Source organism: Lissotriton vulgaris, chromosome 4_1, assembly GCF_964263255.1.
Source record: "Lissotriton vulgaris chromosome 4_1, aLisVul1.2, whole genome shotgun sequence".
NCBI lineage: Eukaryota > Metazoa > Chordata > Amphibia > Caudata > Salamandridae > Lissotriton > Lissotriton vulgaris.
In genome coordinates this window covers 1,865,354,243-1,865,377,559 of record NC_141691.1, presented here as the reverse complement: position 1 = coordinate 1,865,377,559, position 23,317 = coordinate 1,865,354,243, and the positions used below count along the sequence as shown (strand labels likewise).

The following is a 23,317-nucleotide window of genomic DNA, read 5'->3' as shown; positions in this document are numbered from 1 at the left end:
ACACTCTCTCTCAGATGCATTTAATTTGATTTACAGCACCACTCATACCAGTGTAGGGTGTCAGAGGACTTTACATCACACACATTACTCAGAGACAATCAATATGTGTGTAAATCACTGTATAAAAAATGTTACATAAGACAAAGGACTACAAGGTGTAGGAGTCACATGACAACCATACTAGTAGGCCGTATAGTTTAATAGTGATTGGTCTGGAGAAACACAAACTCAGAATTTAAAACGTAATACCTATGGTTGGGGGTTCTCTATAATAATCAGAATTGATTTATGTGCAAAAGAACACTTTTTACAACATTAGGATAATCAAAGACTGGGGGAAAAAACAGAACTCTCTAATTTATACCTTGCAGATTGTATGTAGCTCTTAGATGAAAGTTATTAGCTCACTGTTCTATGTTAGGATTTTAACTTATAAACTGCAAGTAACAAAAGAATCTCTCTGACAAAAGCAGTAGCCCACTGACCTATTTACATTATGTGCACTTTGTGATCTGCATGGTACATGTTCATTGCAGCAGGCACATTAACCCTCTGAGCTACCTTCACATGAATCAAAACTTCCACTAGACAAAATGATCTCTCTATAAAGAACATTAAACACCAGAGTCATCATGGCATTTTTATTAGTGCGGAAAATTGCTGGAGGCCAGAAGGAGGCATCGAGCGATTTTAAAACCTTAATATACTTGCAAACATAATGCCTCCACCCAAAGTCAGCACCCGGTGCGGTCACACCTGTTGCACTGCCCTAGAGCTGGCCCTTCTCAAGTGTCCTGTGACCACAGTGACCGAGTCACTGTTCTGGCTGTGCTGCTTCATAGGCCTGTCCACAAGACTGGAGGTGAGCTTCATTATGGATTGTGGTGTTCAAAACCCACACTTGCCACTGCTAGGGTCCAGCAGCTGGTGCCACGATACCAGGGCTTCTAAGGTCTTGCGAAGCCTTCTAAGGTCTAGCATGGGATTGTGCTCTCAGGAGAGTGGTCTGGTGGACTGGTTATTAAGGCTGAACCTGGTTCCCCAGATCGAAATCCGGCAGCTCTGTCCATAGTGCCACATCTCCCCCCCCTCCCCCCCCCCCACCGAACACCATACTGCCCCTCTAAGAAAAACTCACACTGCCTTCAACTACAACCCAATTGTTGCCGGCTATAAACACCTGGATGTGGTTCAATTTAAATGACGCACTAGACGAGCAATATGCGGCCTACAAAAAAAAGTAACATCATCATGGAAAAAGCAAACGCTCCTAGGGAATGCAAAAATTAGAAAACCATGTGAAATGTTAGCAGGAACAACATGGTTACCTTAACGCTTTTACACTCACTATTCAGAAATCAGTGAGTGCTTTTGCCTGAAAAGTTAAGGACATGACTACGGGGCTCTGAATGGACCCATTCCAATGTCCATTGCTTCTATTCTTACAAAACGTAAGCAGTATGGTAAAAATACCACATCACTGGACACAGAGCAATGTGTGGATTGGAAAGCAAAATGTGTACTGCGGCTCTGCGTCCAGGGATGTGGTCTTTTTACCATACTACTTACGTTTTGTAAGGATAGAAGCAATGGACATTGAAATGGGTCCATGCAGGGCACTAATTGCAAGCCCAGGAAAAATAAAGACAAGAAAACAAAAATAGCGCTTCACTGGCAAACTCTGTAAAAGTGGTGCTAATGTGTTTGGGTGTGAATAAAATCAATCTTTGCTACCACTCTGTCTTACTTTATTTAGTTATTTTTCATAATTTTAACCTTTTATTCCTGATGCTGCAATGTCAGAAAAATAAGGCATTTCCAGCAACAATGTTTATCTTTTTTGGATCTGTTTGAGGGGAGCAAATAAAAATAAGGTGAGGAAAGAGAGCGAGAACCCCGTCTTGAAGTCACAGTTTTCAGTATGAGAAGAACAGCTAGACAGAAAGAGGGAAGAAGGAAAGAGTGGGGTGGGGGAGCGCAGCTGAAGAGGCAGAGCAGAAGTGGACACTGTTTTTTTCTTCTCTGGGCATGAAGGAAAAGACAGAGTCCTGTTACTTCTCTGCCGCCGTCCTTGGACGCCAGGAACGCCCAGCTTTATTTATAGGTGATGGCGATTTCTTCGACCTGGGACGCATTTTCAAAATAATAAAGTAGGGGAACGGAATCATTGGAATTGAAGAAGTAGGGGCACGCCGTGCCCTGACGATCCCACCCACTTTGACCACTGATTGCCTAGAATTGGGGTCAGCGGTCATGGAAGTGATGTCACGGCCGTTCGTGTAGCCACCCAGTCCCAGACATCGAGGATGGCCCTAGTGAAGGGGGAAATTAAGTGAATTATGGGACAGTCTTGCTGAAGTACAGGCAGTGTTTAAGGGAAGGCTGTAAGATGTAATGTTTTATGCACAAGAAAATGTAAATATCTGTAAACAAGCATTTGCAATGCAATAGGTCTCGCATTAGGAAAGTTTGAGCTATTGGTATTGTAAATGACAATTTTTTTATTTATGTGTTTTTGAAAATAGCAAAATTAATAGCTTTGTCATTTACAATGCCAATAGTTATAACTTTCGCAAATGTGACACCTATAGCATTTGTAATGCAACATGTTTTGTATTTACGTGACTTAGATATAATTGATATTACAAATAACAATGGCTTTTAATTTTTTAAAATAATTAATACTTAAATAAAAGTGATTGTGATTTATAATGGCAATAGCTTAAAGTTTTGTAAACAACTTTTGTGAAGATATGTTCAGTGTTTTTTTATTGTGACGAAAATCAAAGAACAGAAGTGAAATATTAACATCTTTTTGTGACATTTGTAATAAAGCTTGAAACATTGAGAGAACATATTTGAGCCAGTGATGCTGTGGGGGTGCTGAGTGATGCTATGGTTGCGCTGAGTGATGCTGTGGTTGCGCTGAGTTGATGCTGTGGTTGCGCTGAGTGGATGCTGTGGTTTCGCTGAGTGGATGCTGTGGTTGCGCTGGGTGGATGCTGTGGTTGCGCTGAGTGGATGCTGTGGTTGCGCTGAGTGGATGCTGTGGTTGCGCTGAGTGGATGCTGTGGTTGCGCTGAGTGGATGCTGTGGTTGCGCTGAGTGGATGCTGTGGTTGCGCTGAGTGGATGCTGTGGTTGCGCTGAGTTGATGCTGTGGTTGCGCTAAGTGGATGCTGTGGTTGCGCTGAGTGGATGCTGTGGTTGCGCGGAGTGGATGCTGTGGTTGCGCTGAGTGGATGCTGTGGTTGCGCTGAGTGGATGCTGTGGTTGCGCTGAGTGGATGCTGTGGTTGCGCTGAGTGGATGCTGTGGTTGCGCTGAGTGGATGCTGTGGTTGCGCTGAGTGGATGCTGTGGTTGCGCTGAGTGGATGCTGTGGTTGCGCTGAGTGGATGCTGTGGTTGCGCTGAGTGGAGGCTGTGGTTGCGCTGAGTGGAGGCTGTGGTTGCGCTGATTGGATGCTGTGGTTGCTCTGAGTGGATGCTGTGGTTTCACTGAGTGGATGCTGTGGTTGCGCTGAGTGGATGCTGTGGTTGCGCTGAGTGGATGCTGTGGTTGCGCTGAGTGATGGCAACAGGGGAAACAGCAGACCTTATAACACGTGGGAAAAGAGTCCAACTAGTGTGGAAACGAGCGTGATGTGCATGCGGATGAAAGGCTACATGTATTTTGCAAAACATTACTATTTGATAATATCCAAGTTTTTCATGCCCTTGTTTTTACAATGTTGCTCCTTAACATTTGCGCTCATGCACTTCCAGATCAAACACTGCAATTAGTACAAAAGCCCCCAGAGCGCCACTGCGGGATTGGGGGCTCAGGAATCCTACCACCATCCCGGGTTTGCACCTGCCACAGACCATGGATTCTGTAGTTTTAGTCTGGTCTGACAGTTGGTAAGTGTCCCACTTACACTATGACTTTGTTTACACCATCGATCACTGGCATAATCATTGGCGCTGCTCGCCCATCTGGGATGGCATTTTGCGGACCACATCTACTTGAAAGGCTGGGCGTTGGGGGGGGGGTGGGGTGGCGGGCGTAAGCATTTTTAATTTGCTACTTTCAGACCTTCGGTTTCCAAGCAACTGGGCTACTATATTAAGGCAACTTTTTTTTCGTTTTTAAAATACACATTCGCAACAGTCGATCGAGTACAACACTAACAGCTTGGCAAGGTCCAGTGAACGCTTGATTACAGTCTCAAGTATGTGCCAATTACATTTTTGGTGTGGGGGGTGGGGCGGGCAGAGAATCGAATGCCTAACATGGTTTGAGGCTGTCTGAGCCCGGTATAGCATAAGCACCTTGGGGGTAGACTCTTTAGGGCTCTACAAGTACCAGAATGCTTGGTGTTACATGAAACCCTAGCCTGCATATCGTCCCCTTTACAGGGTTGATCGATTGCTAGGCCATTGTAATATTAGACTGGCTCAGCAGACTCCGTATGGAGCAGGGAGGGGTGCGTTAACAAGGACCCACACAACCCACTAAATTAGTTTTTTAAAATCCAACAGCACCTTTGCCAAATACGAGAAGTGGGAATAAAATGAGGCATAACTCATTATGCACAGATCTAGATCGGTTTTGCAGGTGGAGTTTACGAGTTTTGTTGTTGTGCCCCCGGGTGACATGCAAGGTAGAGAGGCACGTGGAGCACCGCAGGCTGCCTGTTTACGGACACAGACACACGCCCACAAACATCTGTATACAGACAAACGCACACAAACACATCTACATACTGAGACACGCACACAAACACTTCTATATACGGACACAGACAGGCTCACGGAAACACATTAGTATACTGACACACTCACACAAACACATCCGTATACTGACACAGACACGCTCACACAGATTATCAGATGCACACATCAACACGTTCAGTCTGACACTCAAGCACATCTGTACCACTTCCAAACCAGCATCCACGCATAATCATATCTACACACCTACAATCTGATAGGCACGTGCCGAAAAATACACCTAGATTAAAAAAAACACTCCTTGACGCTGAAACCTAGACAAAAGCACATGTGTAATGTCACTGAGAATTACAGTTTCCAAAAGACACACACACTCATCTGCACACAGATATCTGTTTGGACACAGACACTCACAACTCCACGCACTAACACACCACACAGTGCTAAGAGGGTACACAGAAACACACAGTGACAGACACGCCCTGGTGCGGACAGGCGTCTGCTGCCTGTCACCCATCTGTTCACACACACATGCTACAGTCATATGTGCTCACGCTCTGGCTGCGAGGTGAAAGCTTGCTGTCGGCATCCGTGCCAGAGGGGGCTGCTCCCTGGCACCTACAGCCAGTGAGCCCCGAACTGCATGCACTACACAGAGGCTCCCGTGAAGGAGACGCGCGCGCACGCAGGTCTGGATGTAACGACAGAGCTGCAGAATTGCGGAGGGGAAGGGAGGGCTCTATGCTAAGCACAGGGTTGTAGCTTAGGTGTTTTATGACATGCCCTTATTAAATCAGCCACGCCCCTTTGAGAGACTCCGAAGTTTTTTCATCCCACTTAAAGCCCTACCTTTACTGATTACTGACGCCGCATTTCTTCACAGATGAAATGCTGAGTCTCTGGCCTGTAACTAGACAAGGACGGAAGAAGCGCAGCCCAGTGCTAGTCTGCTTCTGCTACGGCTGCCCCCCACAGAAATGAAGAGCAGAAGCGAGGCACAGTTTGATTTGCCCGTTCTCCCTCGAACACAGTGAGGCCGGTCTGCGCCCCAGCCCCTCGATTTAAAAAAGAAATTAAAAAAAAAGCTCACTGAAAGTCTGTGCTTTTGATTCTGCGACTGTCCGCAAACCAAAAACAAAGAACAGCAAAGTTTAAGACTTATGGGAGTAACAGCATGCTATCAGACAAACACCGGGACCGGGTAGCGTGTTCAGAGCGTTCGGGACTTCGGGTTGAAAGAAATGTTAAAACCAATTTAAACAAGTACTCTGCTGTATTTTATTTATTAACTTAATCCAAATGTTCTTGTAACGTGAGGTTTGTGACGTACTTTCCAGAAGGCAGTCAGAATTTTAGCTCCGAGGCGTGGAACGCAGGCGAGAGAGGCGGGCTCTACTTCGATAGGCAGGAGCCTGCGAAGTTCCGGCAGATTCCCCGCCTCTGTAGCAGGGTAGCGGTGACGTAGGTCGTCCGGAGCGCGGCACCTTGGAGGCAGAGGGAGCCCACAAGCAAACCGGGATTCCGGGAGAAGAAAGCATGGATTCCAGGAGTATTGCGGTTCTCGGTAGGAAATGCATAACGGTGCGAGGAAGCAAGAAGAGCCCGGTGAGTGGGGGGGTGGGGCGCGTGTGTGGGTGTAACTGTGTGTGTGCGCGTGTGTAGCTGTGCGTGTGTATGTATATGTGTGGCTGTGTGTCTGTTAGCTGTGCGTGTGTATATGTGTGTCTGTGTGTCCCGATGGATTGTGCCTGCGTGGGTGTATGTGTGTGTGCGCATGCGTGAGTGTGGCTGTGTGTGATTGAGAGAGGCTGTGAATCGGAGGCAGGCAATGTGCACGGCGCCGTGCGCGCCCACGACGACAAATGTGAGACAGGAGAGGCGCGTGGCCGAACGCTGTCTCAGATTCCCAAGAAACTGAATGCAATAGTTGTCGAGCTAGACCGCATGCTACGCATGTGCAACTCTAGCTCGACCTAATAAACTGTACACACTCAGCACTTAGGAAAGCACAAATGAAGTCATTTTTTTGTAATTCTGAAGTCTGAGAGAAACAAAGATTTTAAAAGGTCAAAACAAATTAAGACACTTTATCTGGTGATGCACAAATGATAAATATTTAAGAAAACCTAATTTCCACACATTGTAATTTGTGTGCAATAAAGTTTTAGCAGTAAAACTGTATGTCTGTAAAAAGTTATTGCCTATTTGAATATAAAATGTGCTGACTGTAAATTACAGTGTGCTGCTACACAATGCTTTTGTTACATTACAAAAATCGCTCTCCTCATGTCCATTAAAGCTAGGTGGGCCGCCAAAGTTTGTTGTTCTAAAAATGTGTTTGTTGTTCTAAAAAGTTTGGGAAGCAGTGTGCTAGAGTAATGGTGGACGTTTTTGTAGAAATAGATAACGCATAGTCTGTACCAATGTGGCATATAACAGGCATACATTGAGTATCACAGTTTAAACCAGTTCCTATCGACAGAATTAATTTGTTTTTCCAATGTGAGAAAGGAATCATCCCATGCTCTTACTCTTATTTCAAGTATTTCCTAAGAGGTGTGAATTTATTGCCCCACACCACGTAGAGTGATTGTAACGCAACAATGTAATTTATGAAAAAAGTTATTTACGGATATTATATTTTCATAAAATTAATGAAAAACTTATCTGAAGCAATGGATTTTAACATGAAGCTGAATTTGTTTTATAAATTCTCTTTATTTGCATTATACCGCCATCTAGTGGGTGCAGTCGGATTAGCAGTCTATTTATTGTACGTTAAACATTTTGGTATCTGCAAATAGTGAAGTCGAAGTGGCTCGTGGGAAACTACACTGCCTCATACTGTAGATGCGATCTTCAGGTTTTATTTTCCGTGCCACTGTGTATTTAGTTTTTTTAACAAACAAGGGAACCCGTTAGGTCACTGAGGACCACGGGTATTAAGTATTTTTTAGAAAACAATGGTCCTAAGTAAACAATTATATTCAGAAAAAAATCGATATAGACCTTGTTGGGTGCTATATATATTCAATGCCCAGCCGGACAAAGACTTTTTAATGTGACAATGTATCAAAATGGTAAAGAATACACAAAAAGAGCATTATATCGGCACGCAGTCCTGCACCCAACATAAGAGGGGAAGTGAGGGGAAACAAAATACAATTACACAAGTAAACAAAAAGATGTTACAGGCAAAAACTAGGAGCTTTGGTAGCTTGCATTTAATATTACAATAAGGCAAGCTTAACCAAATAGTAACCACAATAATTGCACACATTGGACCATAGTGGTACTATTTTGAAATGTCGACGACGTTTCGATCCCAAGCTCCTTAATTGGAGGGATCATCATCAGGACTGGAATTAAACAATTGCCTGGTGTATAACAATGACGCCACAATGCGGATGAAGATTGTGACACGTAGGTTTAACGCTGAGTTAAGGAACGGCAGGTTCTCCAAGGCTGTCAATGTTACTTGTTTCCTGAACACACCATGAAACAAAACACTTCCAGTTCACGGAATAACAACTTCTGGCTTATTTCGAAATGTGGACCTTTCAAACAAGAATACTCTAAAACCTCAAGAGCCCCCCACTAAGGTTTACTGAATATGGGGGTCTAACTTTTTTTTCTAGTTAAAGACTGGTGGACTGTTAGGAACATCCTACATGTTTGCCTTACATGTCCTCCAAGTGTAAAAACGATTTCTGTCTGGCACGTGTCTGTGGTAACAAAACAAGTGTCATGTGGCAGTGGCTGCCATTCTTGATGACTTGTGGTATACTTGAGAGTAGGGGAAAAGTTAAGGCAAATGTCCAATAACAAGTCATTTGTATCCATGTGATCCAGAAAGTGCTTTCCTTGAGGCACAGCCTGAGCTTTTTTTGCTTTCTTCTGTTGCAAATAAGTTGACCTCTGTAGATCCTCACCATGAATATATTGTGAATGGCTGTATCTAACTTCCACTTTTCAGTATTGCCCTTTTCCCTGCCAAGTGTATCTACAATGTTATGCTCTGCTGGCGTGCAAGTAAGTGCCACTTATTCTTGATTGCCTGCTGCTAAATTATGTAATGCGGAACAGAAGAATCGATCTTATGTTTTGCTTTTTGAATTAAATAATATAATTGCCGTATTGTCTCTCTTTTTATCTAAGATGGTGCCAACCCCACCATCTTCAGGTCAAGGACATCAGTGTGCATTTCTTTGCTGTTATTGTCCTCTGATTGTCATTTCTTTGCTGTTATTGGCCTCTGATTGTCATTTCTAACTGTCGACGATTGCACTATCTGGCAAAGAGAAATTGTATTTTGCGATGACGGATTTCTCACTGTTCGATTTGACACCATTTTCACAATATCTGCCTTGGCATATACAAGTGTCAATTGCTGTTACAGGGCTTGGGAGGACTCCTGCAAACTCACTGGAAGCCAAGCAGCACTAGAAGCTCAATATATATCTCTTTGCTGAGCTAACCTGGTTGAAAATGATTCTTATTCACGAAGATTGCTGAGGTGGAGATACACTTGTATGGCCCCTTTCAGCATAAACAGTTACTACTCTAGAGGGTCTGTTTACTAATATTTAACTCAGTGGTTGCATTACAAAAGTGACGCAAAGCGATGCTAAAGCTTTTTTTAAACTAATTTACTTTCCAGTGCTAAACTTGTTTATGCTGGAAAAGACAGGAAAGTAGCGGATAGCACTGCTTTGCATTACTTAGTGCCAAAGGGGCGTACTATGGGTGGTGCACAGGCATTCCCATGCAACCATCCAAGGTTTCTGATGCTAAACCCGGTTTACTTAAAAAAACAGGCAGACTTTAGCATGAGAAAATAGCACCCATTTCAAATAGGCACTGGGAAGGAGAAATGCTCTCATATCTCCTTTTTGTTCCTACTTTGTATGTGTGCTGCACTGTAGAGCATGCATACAAAGTGGGGAAAGGTTTCATGTTCGTCTAAGCATGGTATTTTGTACTGGAATTGTTTCCTTCCAGTACAAAATATCTACTAGACTCATGGAGACAACCTTGCACTGTAGTGCAATGGTTAGTCCGTGGCGCACGGCAGCATATTTCTGTCCAGGCCCAAGTGAGAGGGGATGGAGATTGCCATATTTCTGTAAATATGGTTCTCTCCTGCTCTCTCCTCATGCCGTGCAGCAGTTGCGGCTACTGCACTGCGCCGCATGAGAAACTGGAAAATCTACCCCTTGGTGTTGATTTGATACGAAAGGCAGCACAATGAATTGGTAATATCTGCTTCTTATGGATTTGGAAATATGCATTGTAGAGATTGATTGTGCAAAGGAAATCCCCACTGCCTAAGTGTAGGATTACCTCCTCCTTTGTGGATAGATCTGTGATGATCTTATCAGATTCAATTATGGCCCCTTCCCAATGGCCAATGAAATGTTTAATGCTCACATCTCTGTTGCGTTCTTGAATCTGTATATATTTCAGTTTGCTTTTTCAGCTGTTACAGTAGGTTCATTCCGCAAAAAAATGTAAAAAAAGTGCTTTATTGTAAAAAAAAAAGTGCAGTACAAATGGAGCACCCGTGCAATTCAAACAGCCTAAGACCAAGGTGCAGTAGAAACAGTGACCTTTCAAAGCACGGATGAGGATACACCACAAGAGGTGTCAGGCCTTCGAAGCTTGTGACCACTTTACTTTGTCTCCTCTTAACCGTCTGTTGGCGAAGGACTGAGAAGATGTGATAAAAAATAGGACGTAACCTCAGGCAAGTGGTTCCCTAAGGAAGCGCAAAACTCGCAGGCCAAAACACTCGAACCAGGAGGGAAGATCGTCTAGTCCTGTTGAATGCGTTGCAAGCGTTACTGAAGCTGGGGAAGTGGTGGTTCAAGAAATGGACAAGGAATGCACACTTGCTGTGTTGAGTAATCACACAATTCTGATTCAAATCGCTCATGGGAAAGAGTGCATACTTCAGAAGAAACTTAGGTCCTTGATATGGAATTCAAGAATAGATAGTGCGCATGGTCGAAAAATCAAGTCACTGACAAACACATTATATAAGGTTTTCATCTGCAAGAATATTTGTGTGAAATGAAAAACGAAATTGATTAAATTTTTAGTGTACATACTCCAGAGTTTAATTAAGTATATTTATGATGGGCGTTTTCACTTATTTGGCCTGGTAATCTGAGGCAAAATCTGTCCACAAAACAACTGTGCAATTTAGTCACTTTATTTAAATGTCTCCTCCCCAAAACTGAAAAGAACTACACCCAAGTTCCCTTAATTGTCTTCATTGACTACACCAGCTCCAACATATATCAAGCGGTTTACCGCACCATTGGAGCACTATTCCTATCTAACATCCTGAGGGAAGGGCAGCCTTTATATCAATTCTTAAGAGGACTGTTTCCTTGCAAGGATGACATATTCCTGGGAACTGTACTAGTCCAGCCAGGCTGCCTCACCTCGCTGCTGCTGTTTTCTGGGAAAGTTTGCTGAATTTTAATATAAAAAGAACAATTGATGGACAGAATGCAGAACAATGTCATACATTCACCCCAGTACAGAGATCTGGGCCTAAATCCATCGTTTTTTTGCTCACTCTGCCATTCCAATTTGGACCTAACCGTATGCAAATCAGTCTTGACAATTCGCCCAAGGGGAACAGTCCAGCCCGAACTGCCAGGCCAGGTCCTCCCTGGAAAGTGGAAACAAACATCCTAGGACCGGTTTCGGGCTTTTAGCCCTCATCAGCCAGGATAGCTTGACTCCAGTGGCATGGAGAGCACAGGACTCACGTCTGGGCATACCCGTCCCGCTCGGGGTAACAATTGATGGACAGAATGCAGAACAATGTCATACATTCACCCCAGTACAGAGATCTGGGCCTAAATCCATTGTTTTTTTGCTCACTCTGCCATTCCAATTTGGACCTAACCATATGCAAATCAGTCTTGACAATTCGCCCAAGGGGAACAGTCCAGCCCGAACTGCCAGGCCAGGTCCTCCCTGGAAAGTGGAAACAAACATCCTAGGACCGGTTTCGGGCTTTTAGCCCTCATCAGCCAGGATAGCTTGACTCCAGTGGCATGGAGAGCACAGGACTCACGTCTGGGCATACCCGTCCTGCTCGGGGTAACAATTGATGGACAGAATGCAGAACAATGTCATACATTCACCCCTGTACAGAGCTTTGGGCCTAAATCCATCGTTTTTTTGCTCACCATGCCATTCCAGTTTGGACCCAGTCATATGCAAATCAGTCTTGTCCCTAGGCCCAATAGGAACAGTCCAGCCCGAACTCCCTAAATCAGCCTTGACCCTGTGCCTCATAGAAACAGTCCAGCCGAACTGCCAAGCCATGTTTTCCCTGGACCAGAATCAAGCATCCTAGGACTGGTTTCTGGCTATCAGCCGTCATAGCTTAACTCCAGTGGTGTGGAGAGCACAGGACTCCCGTCTGAACATACCCGTCCCACTCGGGGTGACAAATGCAAAAACAACAGTTGTATGACATTGTTCTGCATTCTGTCCATCAATTGTTGATTTTGAATTTTAATATAGGTTCCATAGTGTGTTGTTGGCCGACGCTGTGTGCACCTGCATAGTCTTCATGGATAGGTGTGTTTGTGATGCGGCATCTTGCTGGTCTGTTGTAGCAGGGTTGGGGTGGTGGTGTTATATGATCATAGTCTTCTTGTCAGCCTCCATTATGTGGATTCTTAGCAACCCCGCTCATGGGACCATCTGTCGGGGTTGGGCATACCAAAGTCCTGAGTTGATTAGTTTTAACTTGTTTCACTTATTAAATCAAGCATAAAGTTGCCAACACCCCAACATGTGTTACATTTCTGTTTGATTATTGAAAATAAAGAAGGATGTTAGTATTTGTCCTTCTCTTTCCATTACCAACCCTTACTTACTCAGTAGCTCTCTTTTAAATCTAGTTCACCTCTTAGCCTTCTCTCCTCCTTCCAGATCTCTACTAGGGATAGGATGGGAAGTGTTACTAGGAAGTGCTGGACCAGTCATCCTCAGAGGTGTGCCTGGGTTAGGGAATCACTGAAGTCTCTGCTTCTTCCTCGAGCACGCTCACCTGGAAACATACAGAAACAACACAAGTTAACCTGAAAGTTCACCCTAAAAGCTGTTTGTTCCCAAGGATTCTGTTGATATGGCACCTGACCAGACAGGTGAAGCCTGTGTGAGTGGCCTGGGACCAGAAAGAAGCACAAGAATTCTCATAACACAAGAAGCCTCTTGGGCTTGACTCACTTATAAATGCATTGAAATTTACCAACAGGCTGATGGTACTCACCTCACTGACAGTCTCCTCCACTCCAGACGTACAATGCCTCAAATACTACCTGCACTTCATTCAGTCCTGGAAGTCAGCACCTAACTGAAGCTCAAACCCATCAAGATTAAATTTGTTATTTGCCAAGAACAGCAAGCAATAGATAGACCAAACCTGGCTCAAAGTGATGTCAATGTCATGTCTTTAAACCACAATTTTCAACCAATTTATCCTGGATACCAACCTCACACTCAAGGGACACATTGAAAAAAATGCAAAGACAACTTCGTTTCCGCCCTATCAACTGAAGGCAAGCCTCGACAAATCTACTTGCCCACTCTTTCTGGCGAGTTAGTTTTTATCAGTGCGAGCTATATTTAAGGCCTACTCGCCTCTTCTGGCGAGTTGACACCCAGCAGGCATTTGTTCACTCACAAAGTGAATGAGCATTAGAAATGCCTTTAAATCTTGTTCTTATCTTGTCACATTTATTCTGTGTTTAGAGACTGAGGTTAAAAGTCAGTTCACATCTACAATTCCTTAATTTTTCTGACTGCAAAGTTTGAGTATTTTGTAAAGTGAACCGTCTGACAAATATGCTGTACAAAAGGTGTAAAACGATAGGCTGTAGGCTATCATGTATTATTCTAACAAACATTTCTCATTTAAATAGCCAAAAAATTAACTTTACAAACATTTCAATATACATTTCAGTGGTTATGAAAGCCCTTGTTTTGTTAATCTGCATGGTGCAAAAAAATATTTGAATAGGATGAAAATAAATTAGAACACTTTACCTGGTAATTTGCAGATGATAAATATGTTTACTGAAACACAATTTCCTCTGAAACACAATTCCCACAGACTGATTAAACACTATGAGCCTGATTATGATATCGGTCGGAGTTGCCTCCGACCGACATCTCTGCAGTTTTCAAATAGACCGACCTCCAGTCGGCTTTCCAAAACCGCAATTGCGATCGCAAATGGTGTAGTTGCAAACTCCCATTTCCCTATGGGAGCTTGTGCGGTGGTCAGACACTGGCCGCAGCACAAGCTCCCATAGTGAAAGTGGAGTTACTGTAAATCCCTGCACCGTATGGCAGGCACCTCATGGTTTACAAGGGGGCACCATAGGTGCTCCCCTGGCCCACAACTGGAGACCGCAGAAGGAGGGGGACCCTGCTAGGGGCCCCCAAAGTCGCTTCTCGGCAGGCTTTCCATGTCGAAAAGACTAACATGGAAAGCCTGTGGGAAGCTGACATCATAATCCCGTTGGCGGAAACACCGTCCGTAAGAGATTATGTGGCGGGTCCAACTGGCCAACGGGCTGCTTGAGCCAGTCGGCAGCCTGTCGGATTGACCGCCTGGTTTAAAATCGGACCGCCGTCATTGAAATATGGCGGTCGGACATCAAACCAATGATGTCGGTCGGAATCCTCCAACAAGCGGTCGGAGGCTTACCGGCCGACATCCTAATCAAGGCCAATATAGTTTTATACGTAAAACTGCATTTTAGTGGGAAAGCTTGGTGCCATTTTAATGGAAACTAAGAGGCAAGTCAGGGGTCATGTGTACCCTATACGAGGTCTAGATTCTTATTATGCTTAGAGCAAACATTTAGTCTATTAAATCATACCAAATATTTTTTTTATGTTGAGCAGGAATGCTGAACGTACACACATTGGAAGGTGCTCTCATATGTGATAATGAAGAAAAAGGTGATTGCAACACAAATTTTTTCCTGGGATGACATAATGAGAACAGTTTATGGGTCAAGTACATTACAGTTAGGTCGAGTAGATTATTCAACTGCTAGACCTACAGGTCTAGTAACATTTTAATGATTTTTCAAGGCCTGTAAAGTGCAACCGTTCTTCCCAGAAAGCGAATTCTCCTCTCTACACAACTCTCCTCCCCTTTTTTCTCTCTTTGCTCTTTGATACTTTATTTCTCCCTCTCATTTTCCTTTCTTCCCATCTATCGTCCCTTTCCTCCTCCACTTTTTTCTCATTCCCTCTCACTTCTGTTCTCTCTTTATCCATTTCTGCTCCTCTCTATTCCTCTGACTTTTATTCTCTTTTGTTTGCTCCTGTCTCTCTTCTTTTCTTACCCTCCTTTCTTCCCTTATTCTCTCACACCTATTTCTTTTTTCTTTTGATTTTCTCCCAAACTCTTGTGCGTTTCACCCTTCCCACCTATTCTCTCTCCCATGTTTATCTTTCCCTTGTTTCATCTTATTTCTTCTCCTCCACTTGATCTCACATCTTCACTACTCCCCTCACCTCTTCTTTTTGTCTCTCCCCCCCCCCCTCTTTTGGCTCATTTTACCAATTTTACTCTTCTTCTTTTTCTTTTTCTTCTGTCTTCTCCTCCTGCTTTCTTTTGAAAGTGACTGAAGATCTGTGGAGATTGTTATTCATTAGAAGAAATAATGCGAAATAATTGTGTTAATGTGCTTTTTAATTTATTTACATTAATAGACTGAAGTGAAGTAAACCCGAGTGATTTATAATTAAGTGGCAGTTTATATTAACCTGTTTAAATACCTTCATTTTGTTTGTTGCCTACAACTCATTTTTCTGTCATTTTGCTTGCGTCTTAAAGCCAAGGTAGTCAGCTCAAGCTGAGATCTTTTTTCAAGTAGTAGATTCTTTCCAACATAAACTCTTGCTTTCGTCGAAACCTGTTGACTGCCTTTGATACCTTTTTAAAACCCTGTTAAAAGGTATTTTGACACAGTGTCACTGCTCTGCCTTTGAAGGATATTAGTGGTATTAGTATCTGGCCTTCCAGCTATGCTATTATCACTCGTCTATTTTCATGTTTTTACAGATCATAAGTTGAAAGGAAGTGGAAGACTTTTGACTGCAGTTTAACTCTTCTGTATGTTAATACACCAGTCTTTCAACTGATGTAGAACCATGCACAGAGACAAAGCTGATAAGTTTGTTTACCTTCGTATTTTTCCAGCTCCACGCTGTGACATACCTTATTGTTCTTTCGTTGGGAGAAACTTGCCACAGCTCAATTTCTTTACTTGAAGGAATGTGCATCAGACAGTGTCTTTTGTTAATACTGAGAGACCCCTAACTCAGGAAGTGCTAATTTATTTAATACCCAAGATCACTGTGGTCCTTGGGTCGTGGGTTGTGCTGGAGCTGCGAAGGACTCAACTGGTCTAGAAGGATGAGGGCGGCCTATGCTGCAAAACAGACTCGGATTAATAATGAATTAAACAAGCATTGGCATAACCAATGGGTCTCGCCTTTGGGACCTTATAAGTGTTTAGTTATCTAGCACAATATCCTTGGTGCAACAACATCAAGTGTTGCCTGACTAAGCACTTATAAGGTCCCAAAGGCGAGACCTATTGGCTATGGCAATGCTTGTTTTGAGTGAGTGGCTCGTGCAGGTATGCCACTGTGAGGTAGAGATACTGCGAGTGCTTTTACAGGAGCCCCTGTGACATTACGCCTCTTTAAAATGTATCTTGGGTCTGGTGTAATACTTCTAGCTCCTATTCCCGTCTTCTCGCATCCAATGCATTCTTAAATGTCCTACGTACAGCCGGTATGGACACTCCTATTACCCCTGCCCTCCAGTGACACTTTACCTGTCACAGGTAGTGGTGGTGGTGGTGCTGGACGTGGTGGTGCTGGACGTGGTGGTGGTGGACATGGTGGTGTTGGATGACGTGGTGGTGGTGGATGTGGTAGTGATGGATGACGTGGTGGTGGTGGACGTGGTAGTGGTGGACGTGGTGGTGGGGTGGACGTGGTGGTGGGGTGGATGTGGTAGTGGTAGACGTGGTGGGGGTGGACGTGGTGGTGGACGTGGTGGTGGTGGACGTGGTGGTGGTGGACGTGGTGGACGTGGTGGTGGTGGACGTGGTAGTGATGGACGTGGTAGTGATGGACGTGGTAGTGGTGGACGTGGTGGTGGTGGTGGTGGACGTGGTGGTGGTGATGGACGTGGTGGTGGATGTTGTGGTGGTGGACGGGCTGGTGGTGGTTGTGCTGGACGTGGTGGTGGACGTGGTGGTGGTGGACGCAGTGGTGGTGGATGTGGTGGTGGTGGTGATGGACGTGGTGGTGGATGTTGTGGTGGTGGACGGGCTGGTGGAACTGCTGATGGTGGTTGTGCTGGACGTGGTGGTGGACTTGGTGGTGGTGGACATAGTGGTGGTGGGTGTGGTGGCACATCTTTTCTTATACCTCTTCTAACCTCCCTAACACCTGAAGCGCAGTTGAAAGGTTGTCATTATTTGCAAATATTTGAATCCCATACTATTAAGCTTTCAATTATTGAATTGTTGCACTTCTATCATATCCTATCCCATATGAATAGCTGAACAGTCATGGCGCCACACATCAGGGAATGTTTAGTTGAAAAGATGTTGGATTGTAATGTGATGTATGGATGAAGAGTTTTGATATTGTGTATTACGACTAGAGTGGTGCTCTTATGCTGTCATCTCTTGATGTAGTGGAGAAAAGGGAGCTGAGGAACAAATCTCTTCAACTTAATTTTATTGTTGTGTCCAGTTGGATGTGATCCCAGGCCATATGAAGCCTACGCTTACCTTATGTGTAATATGGAGCCTTGTTAAGTGGTTGGTATGAACCTACATAATCTATTTGGGAAAAAAACTGGACTTAAATTCTTTCCTGCATTCCAAGACTTTTTGGATATTTTTTTTCCAGGGCTAGTGTAATTTAGTACTTGTATGAAGAATATTTCCCCGATGGGTTTAACCGATCAATAGTCTAGAGCAGATGGCTGTGTTCTGTAAGTATCTTTAGAGCCTTTATTGACTGATGCATGGGCCCTTGCCATGGATGGCCCAGTGTACAATGCAGAGTGTTAAAGGCTGAGCTTTTGAAGCACTAATGTGATGCATTCTTATACACAAATGTTTGAGAACTGTTTTACTGGCACGTTTTTGATCCTTTGCAATCGATCGTTATATAAAGAGCAGGGCCATATGAAAAATCTAGTTAGTACATAGCAAAGGTCATGCTGGCCTGTAGAAATTATGGAAATGTAGATGAGGGATGATGTGTCAAACAGTATACATGGTGTAGAATACATTTCTTGTTAGTAGAGAGAGGCTGGAGTCCATGTTTACTCTCAAACTTTAAATTGAAAGCTGATTTTGCTGGCAGAGTCAAGTTCTTGTGCCAAGATGGTTCTTGGTTGGTAGTTCGAATTAAAGTTACATTTAGGGTGCTTACTCTATATTTGATGATTGTCTCCTGTAAGGAAGTGGTCACATTCTCAGCATGTAGATTCTTCAGGCTGTGCAACTTTAGGGTGAACTACATATTGTTGGCTTAGTTAAGCAAATTCGTTTTGAAGACTTGTTGAGATCTGATAGCAGGATGAAGTAGATGTTGAAAAGGAGTGATGAGATGAACATGGGTGAGATATGTTGAAGTTGGTGCTGGAAGGAGCTGACATTCAGATGGGCAGAGAGATGACGCTGGACCTTCTGTATATGTAGGAGACCAGTTGAATGTTTCCTCTGACGGCAAGTTCATCTAGTATCAGTAGTGTGCATAAGTAGTGTTTAAGTGTGGGAAAAGGCCCCACCACCCCAGGTAGGATTCAGGCATGTGGAAAAATGTTTACTGTATGGGGTGGAAAAAAGAGAATCGTGCTCATGTACATCATCCCGACTTGCCGCCACTGGATTGAACATTCTGCAGAAGTGTTGGGGGAAACAGGACTGCACAACAGAAACCTTAAGTCTTAAGCTTTCCCGGGCTGTGTCTCGAACTATGATTTGTTTCCTGCAGCTCACCCCAAAATACCTTTTAGAGATGACAGTAGCTCATGCATCAGTGGTCGCTGGGAAGGCGTTCGTGTTCAACAACATGGAAACGATAGTAAGGATTTGAAAACTAGAACGATGCATCTCCTTTGAAGTCTTACAAAAAACTAAGACATTAGTTACAAAATTAAAACTAGGTGAACCATTTGAAACCTCTTGTAAGTCATCTTTACTAGTTAAGACGTCTAAGCTGTATAAGCCTGGTTGCTCATGGATATCATTTATGCTTGTTACTTTATACAAAATCTACTTGTGCATGAATCAGGACTGTATCATTGATACTTATTTTGTTTTTGAATGTTTTGTTGTTTTGGATTGTGTATTTTTGTTTCTGTAAATTTGAACTATTGAACTTCACGTGGCTCCTCTAGGAACTCAGTCCCACAACAAGTTAACTGTGATGCTTCAAATAGTAAAGCTATATTTCCAAATGTTTATGAAAAATAAGATGATCTGATTTCTTCTTATATTAAGATGAAGATTGTAGTCAACGTGCTTGCTTCAATCGCGTATTGTACTGACAGACAACCTAAAGCACAGTTTACTTGCATGTCAATATTTTCAATGTTTACCACAGTTGTTACCTCAATCTTAATTTTCAGTGGTTCTGCGAAGAAATTAGCAGCAAAGACTGCACAGAGATAAAGTTTTGTGGAGATCTGGCATACCGGCAAAAGGACTTTCAGGTACCAAAATATCTTTGCCCTACTAAATAATTTGCCTGTAAAATGGTGGAGGATGTGCACTGCGGGTTAACTGTTCCTTTTGGTGAATTAAATGCTTGAACACCAACTCTGTGACGTTGCTGTGGTAAGAAAGCGATGTGGTATCCACAAACGGAGGTTAAATAGGCTCTGCACATAGGTCCTATAGTCCTCTATTTTTCAGCTATTTAAATTATAGCCCTTCCAACAACAGCGCTTTTTGAGCACTGAGGCTGCTATTTAAACCTCTAAAATTAGTAACCGCAAAAGGTTTGCGAATGGCCCTGTATATTGATAGCCAAAGCTTAATTTGCTAGTATAATAACAATAAAAAATTGCATCCCTTTGGGACACGAGTATTTAATAGATATGTCGATATGTAGCAAATGTTCTAGTGAAATATTTAATAAGGGAAGAAATTCAATGCTACACATCAATCAATTTCAGCCTTTTCAAATAGTTTAGAACACGCAAAATTTCACATATGAATGCGCGAAGCGCCCATATCGCACTACAGCTCAACCAGGCAGGGAATGCCCCTAAAGTCCTATATCAGATTCTCAAATCCTTCACCAACCCAAAGGCTTGCGACGATGAGAAGGCTCCCTCTCAAGTACTCTGTGATAAAATAGCAATGCATTTTACACAGAAAATTGAGCTGATCAATGTTAAAATCACCTCAGCTGGGAGCTCTCGGCAGGTTCTTACATCTTATACCCCACTTACACTCACATTTAAAGGCCCCTACAGAGGAGTTATTCGACTTCCGACTTATTTTTCTACTACCCCTCCTGAGCAAGTTACTGGAAAAACACATTAATACACACCTGTCTGACCATGTCGAATCTACTGGAAGCCTTGATCTTTCTCAATCTGGATTTAGGCCCAGGCATAGCACTAAGTCAGCCCTGATTGCTGTCACTGACAACATTATGCTATCCCTGGACAGCAGACAATCATTATTACTCGTGCTGCTTGACCTCTCTGCGGCATTCGACACGGTCTCCCACCAAATCTTGCTCAGGTAGACTGAAGGAAATTGGACTCTGAGGATTGGCTCTTCAGTGGATGGCGAGCTTTCTCTCCCTCCACTTCCAGACCATTAACCTAGGTGCTTTTCTTTCAAAGACCATGGCTCTGACCAAGGGAGTGCCCCAGGGCCCTTGCCTCAGCCCTACCTTGTTCAACATTTATGTCGCTCCCCTGGCAGACCTACTTAGGACATTAGGTTTCACACCCATTTTATACGCTGGTGATACTCAGCTTTTATTCTCGTTTAATAAGTCCACTCTTAAGGCCCAGTCCACCTTCTCAGAAGGTATGATAGCCATATGAAACTGGATGAGGAGCAATTTCCTTCAGCTTAACTCAGGGAAGACCGAGATTATGCTCTTCGGAGATGCACCATTGTTGTGGTCACCAGATTGGTGGTTGGTGGATCTAGGTGACTCCCCTGTAGCTAAGACTGTTGTCAAGAACCTTGGCATATACCTAGACCAGGCACTGACTATGAAAGAACATGTGGCCAACACTGCTGGCTCCTGCTTCCATGTGGTAGGACTTTTACTGCGAGTCATTAATTTTTTCCCCTTGTCTACACCGAAACCTCTTATTCAGGCATTGATTGGTACTAAGCCGCCTAGACTACTGCAACGCCCTTCTGGTCTCGGCTAATAAGTCCTCACTGAGCAGACTGCAGGTAGTACAAAACACTGTGGCGCGCCTTGTCTCGAATGCTCCACCCAGAACGGCCTCCCTTGCCCTCCGACAACAGCTTCACTGGCTCCCGGTACGCTAGCCAATCAAGTTTAAAATTTGCTGCATCGTCCACAAGGCCGTGAATGGCAAGGGCCCCATCTATCTTGCAAGAAAATTCAACCACTATACACCTACTAGGTCTCTTCACTCCGGAACTAAATCTCTTCTACTTGTTCCTCGGTTCAAAAAATCGAGGATGGGTAGGAAAGCTTTCTCTCACCCTGCCCCCCTCTACTGGAACCAGCTCCCTACCTACCTGCGGCAAAGCCTTAACCACTTCAATTCAGAATGCACTGAATGTATGCACCTTCAGGATTGTGGTAATACTTTTGTGCCCCTGCAACATTTCTCAGAGACTGAAACCTCTCTTTCCACTCTTTTATGGTATGCACATCTGCCTGAAAGCTTCTTTCCAGGAGGCCACTTCTCCTTGATCTCCTTGAACCTTGCCTACATCGAATAACTGAGAAGCCTCCTTATTTACTTACTTCTCGTTATGCTAACAGGAATGTAGGCCAGCATTGAATTATTCCACTTCCATCTTTCTTGGGCACATTTCTGTACTAGCTGTGGTTCAGTGTATTCATTTCCATTTCCTCAGTTCACATCGCCAGGATGTTCTTTGGCCTGCTTTTGTTCCATTTGCCTTCTGGGGTTTCTTGGAGAGCTGTTCTTGTGATGGAGCCATCTCCACTTGTAACTTGGTCCCACACCTGCAGACCATGCCAAGAACATTGGAATCATCCTGGACACCAAACTCTCCATGAGCAGACAGATCAACTCTGTCTCCTCATCATGGTTCCCCATCGTGTGAATGCTACACAAGATTTTCGAATGGATCCCACTAAACACCAGATGGCTGTAAATCCCTGAGTAACATAACCAGATGCAGGCGGTGTAACTATAGGGCAGAATTGTTGGCACATCTAATATGTGCTGCCCTGCTCTACTCCAACACCCCTGTAAATTGTTAAAACCAATATTTCTAAGGCATGGTATCAGAAAATACATTGATTCAGTTGCCTTGCTCCAGTCCCGCACAGTGCCCTCGGACCTGGCCGAATTTGGCAAATCCATGAACATGGATCGAAGGGATTTAATAGAAGGCAATACAGACGCAAACTGTGTGGCCACAACTGCGTGGAATCCTGTTGGCTTAGAGTACAAACATTGAGGCTTCCCACAACTCCCAGAAACAGAAACATGAGGGGCCCATGAAAACTAACACATTACGTTGAATCTTTCGCTCACAGTCAATGATCATATAAGGGACCCGGACAATTTTTTATCCGCAATTTTAACCCACTCATTTTGTAGGGCAAAACCCCATTTCACAAAAGGTTTGAGACCAGTTTAAATGTTATTTTTGATACAGGATTTGGTACATGAATAACAAAGGTGTGAGGCATGTTTTTAAATATTAACTTTGACACTGTATGACAATTTTGCAATGATTTTAAGTAATTATGTAATAAATTATTTAATTAATTCATACTTGCAGATTGATGAGGTCGGGATAAGTAACGGGCCCCCATCCATGTTGTCTCTAATGCAGTAGCACATGTGGAGATACTTCCAGTTTTGTGATTGCACTAGGCAGTATACCAAACTTCGATCATGGAATGACTTAAAAGTGGCCCCCATGTGTATCTGTTGATTGTCTGGATGGCACTTTGCTTCCACTCCAGCCATTTAACCCAAAACCCCTTGATTTATAACCCTGCATTGTTCCAAACTGGCACTGAAACATATAACCATAGGTCTACCTTCAATATAGTTTAAGCTGTTTCCATATTTGGTGATGGGAGGCTGCTTGCAATAAGTCTAATCACTGGCATTCTCTCAGTATAGAACTCCAACCCATCGTTCTTTTGTTCACCATGCCACCTTGGTTTGGACCCAGCCATGTACAAATCAGTCTTGACCCTGTTGCTCATGGAAACGGTCCAGCCTGAACTGCAAAAGCCAGGTTCTCCCTGAAACGAAACATTAGCAGCCAACGACCAGTTTCGCCCTAGTTATGGTC

General features: G+C 43.7%; 1 protein-coding gene across 1 annotated transcript in view; it reads left to right on the top strand.

Annotated features, from left to right (window-relative positions):
• The window catches only part of C4_1H8orf76 (chromosome 4_1 C8orf76 homolog), a 134,851-nt gene that overhangs the window by 19,902 nt on the left and 91,632 nt on the right, over positions 1–23,317 (top strand). Inside the window, exon 2 of the mRNA XM_086966174.1 lies at positions 19,432–19,515. Within this exon, the coding sequence (XP_086822300.1) occupies positions 19,432–19,515 (84 nt within the window). The remainder of the gene's footprint in view (positions 1–19,431; positions 19,516–23,317) is intronic.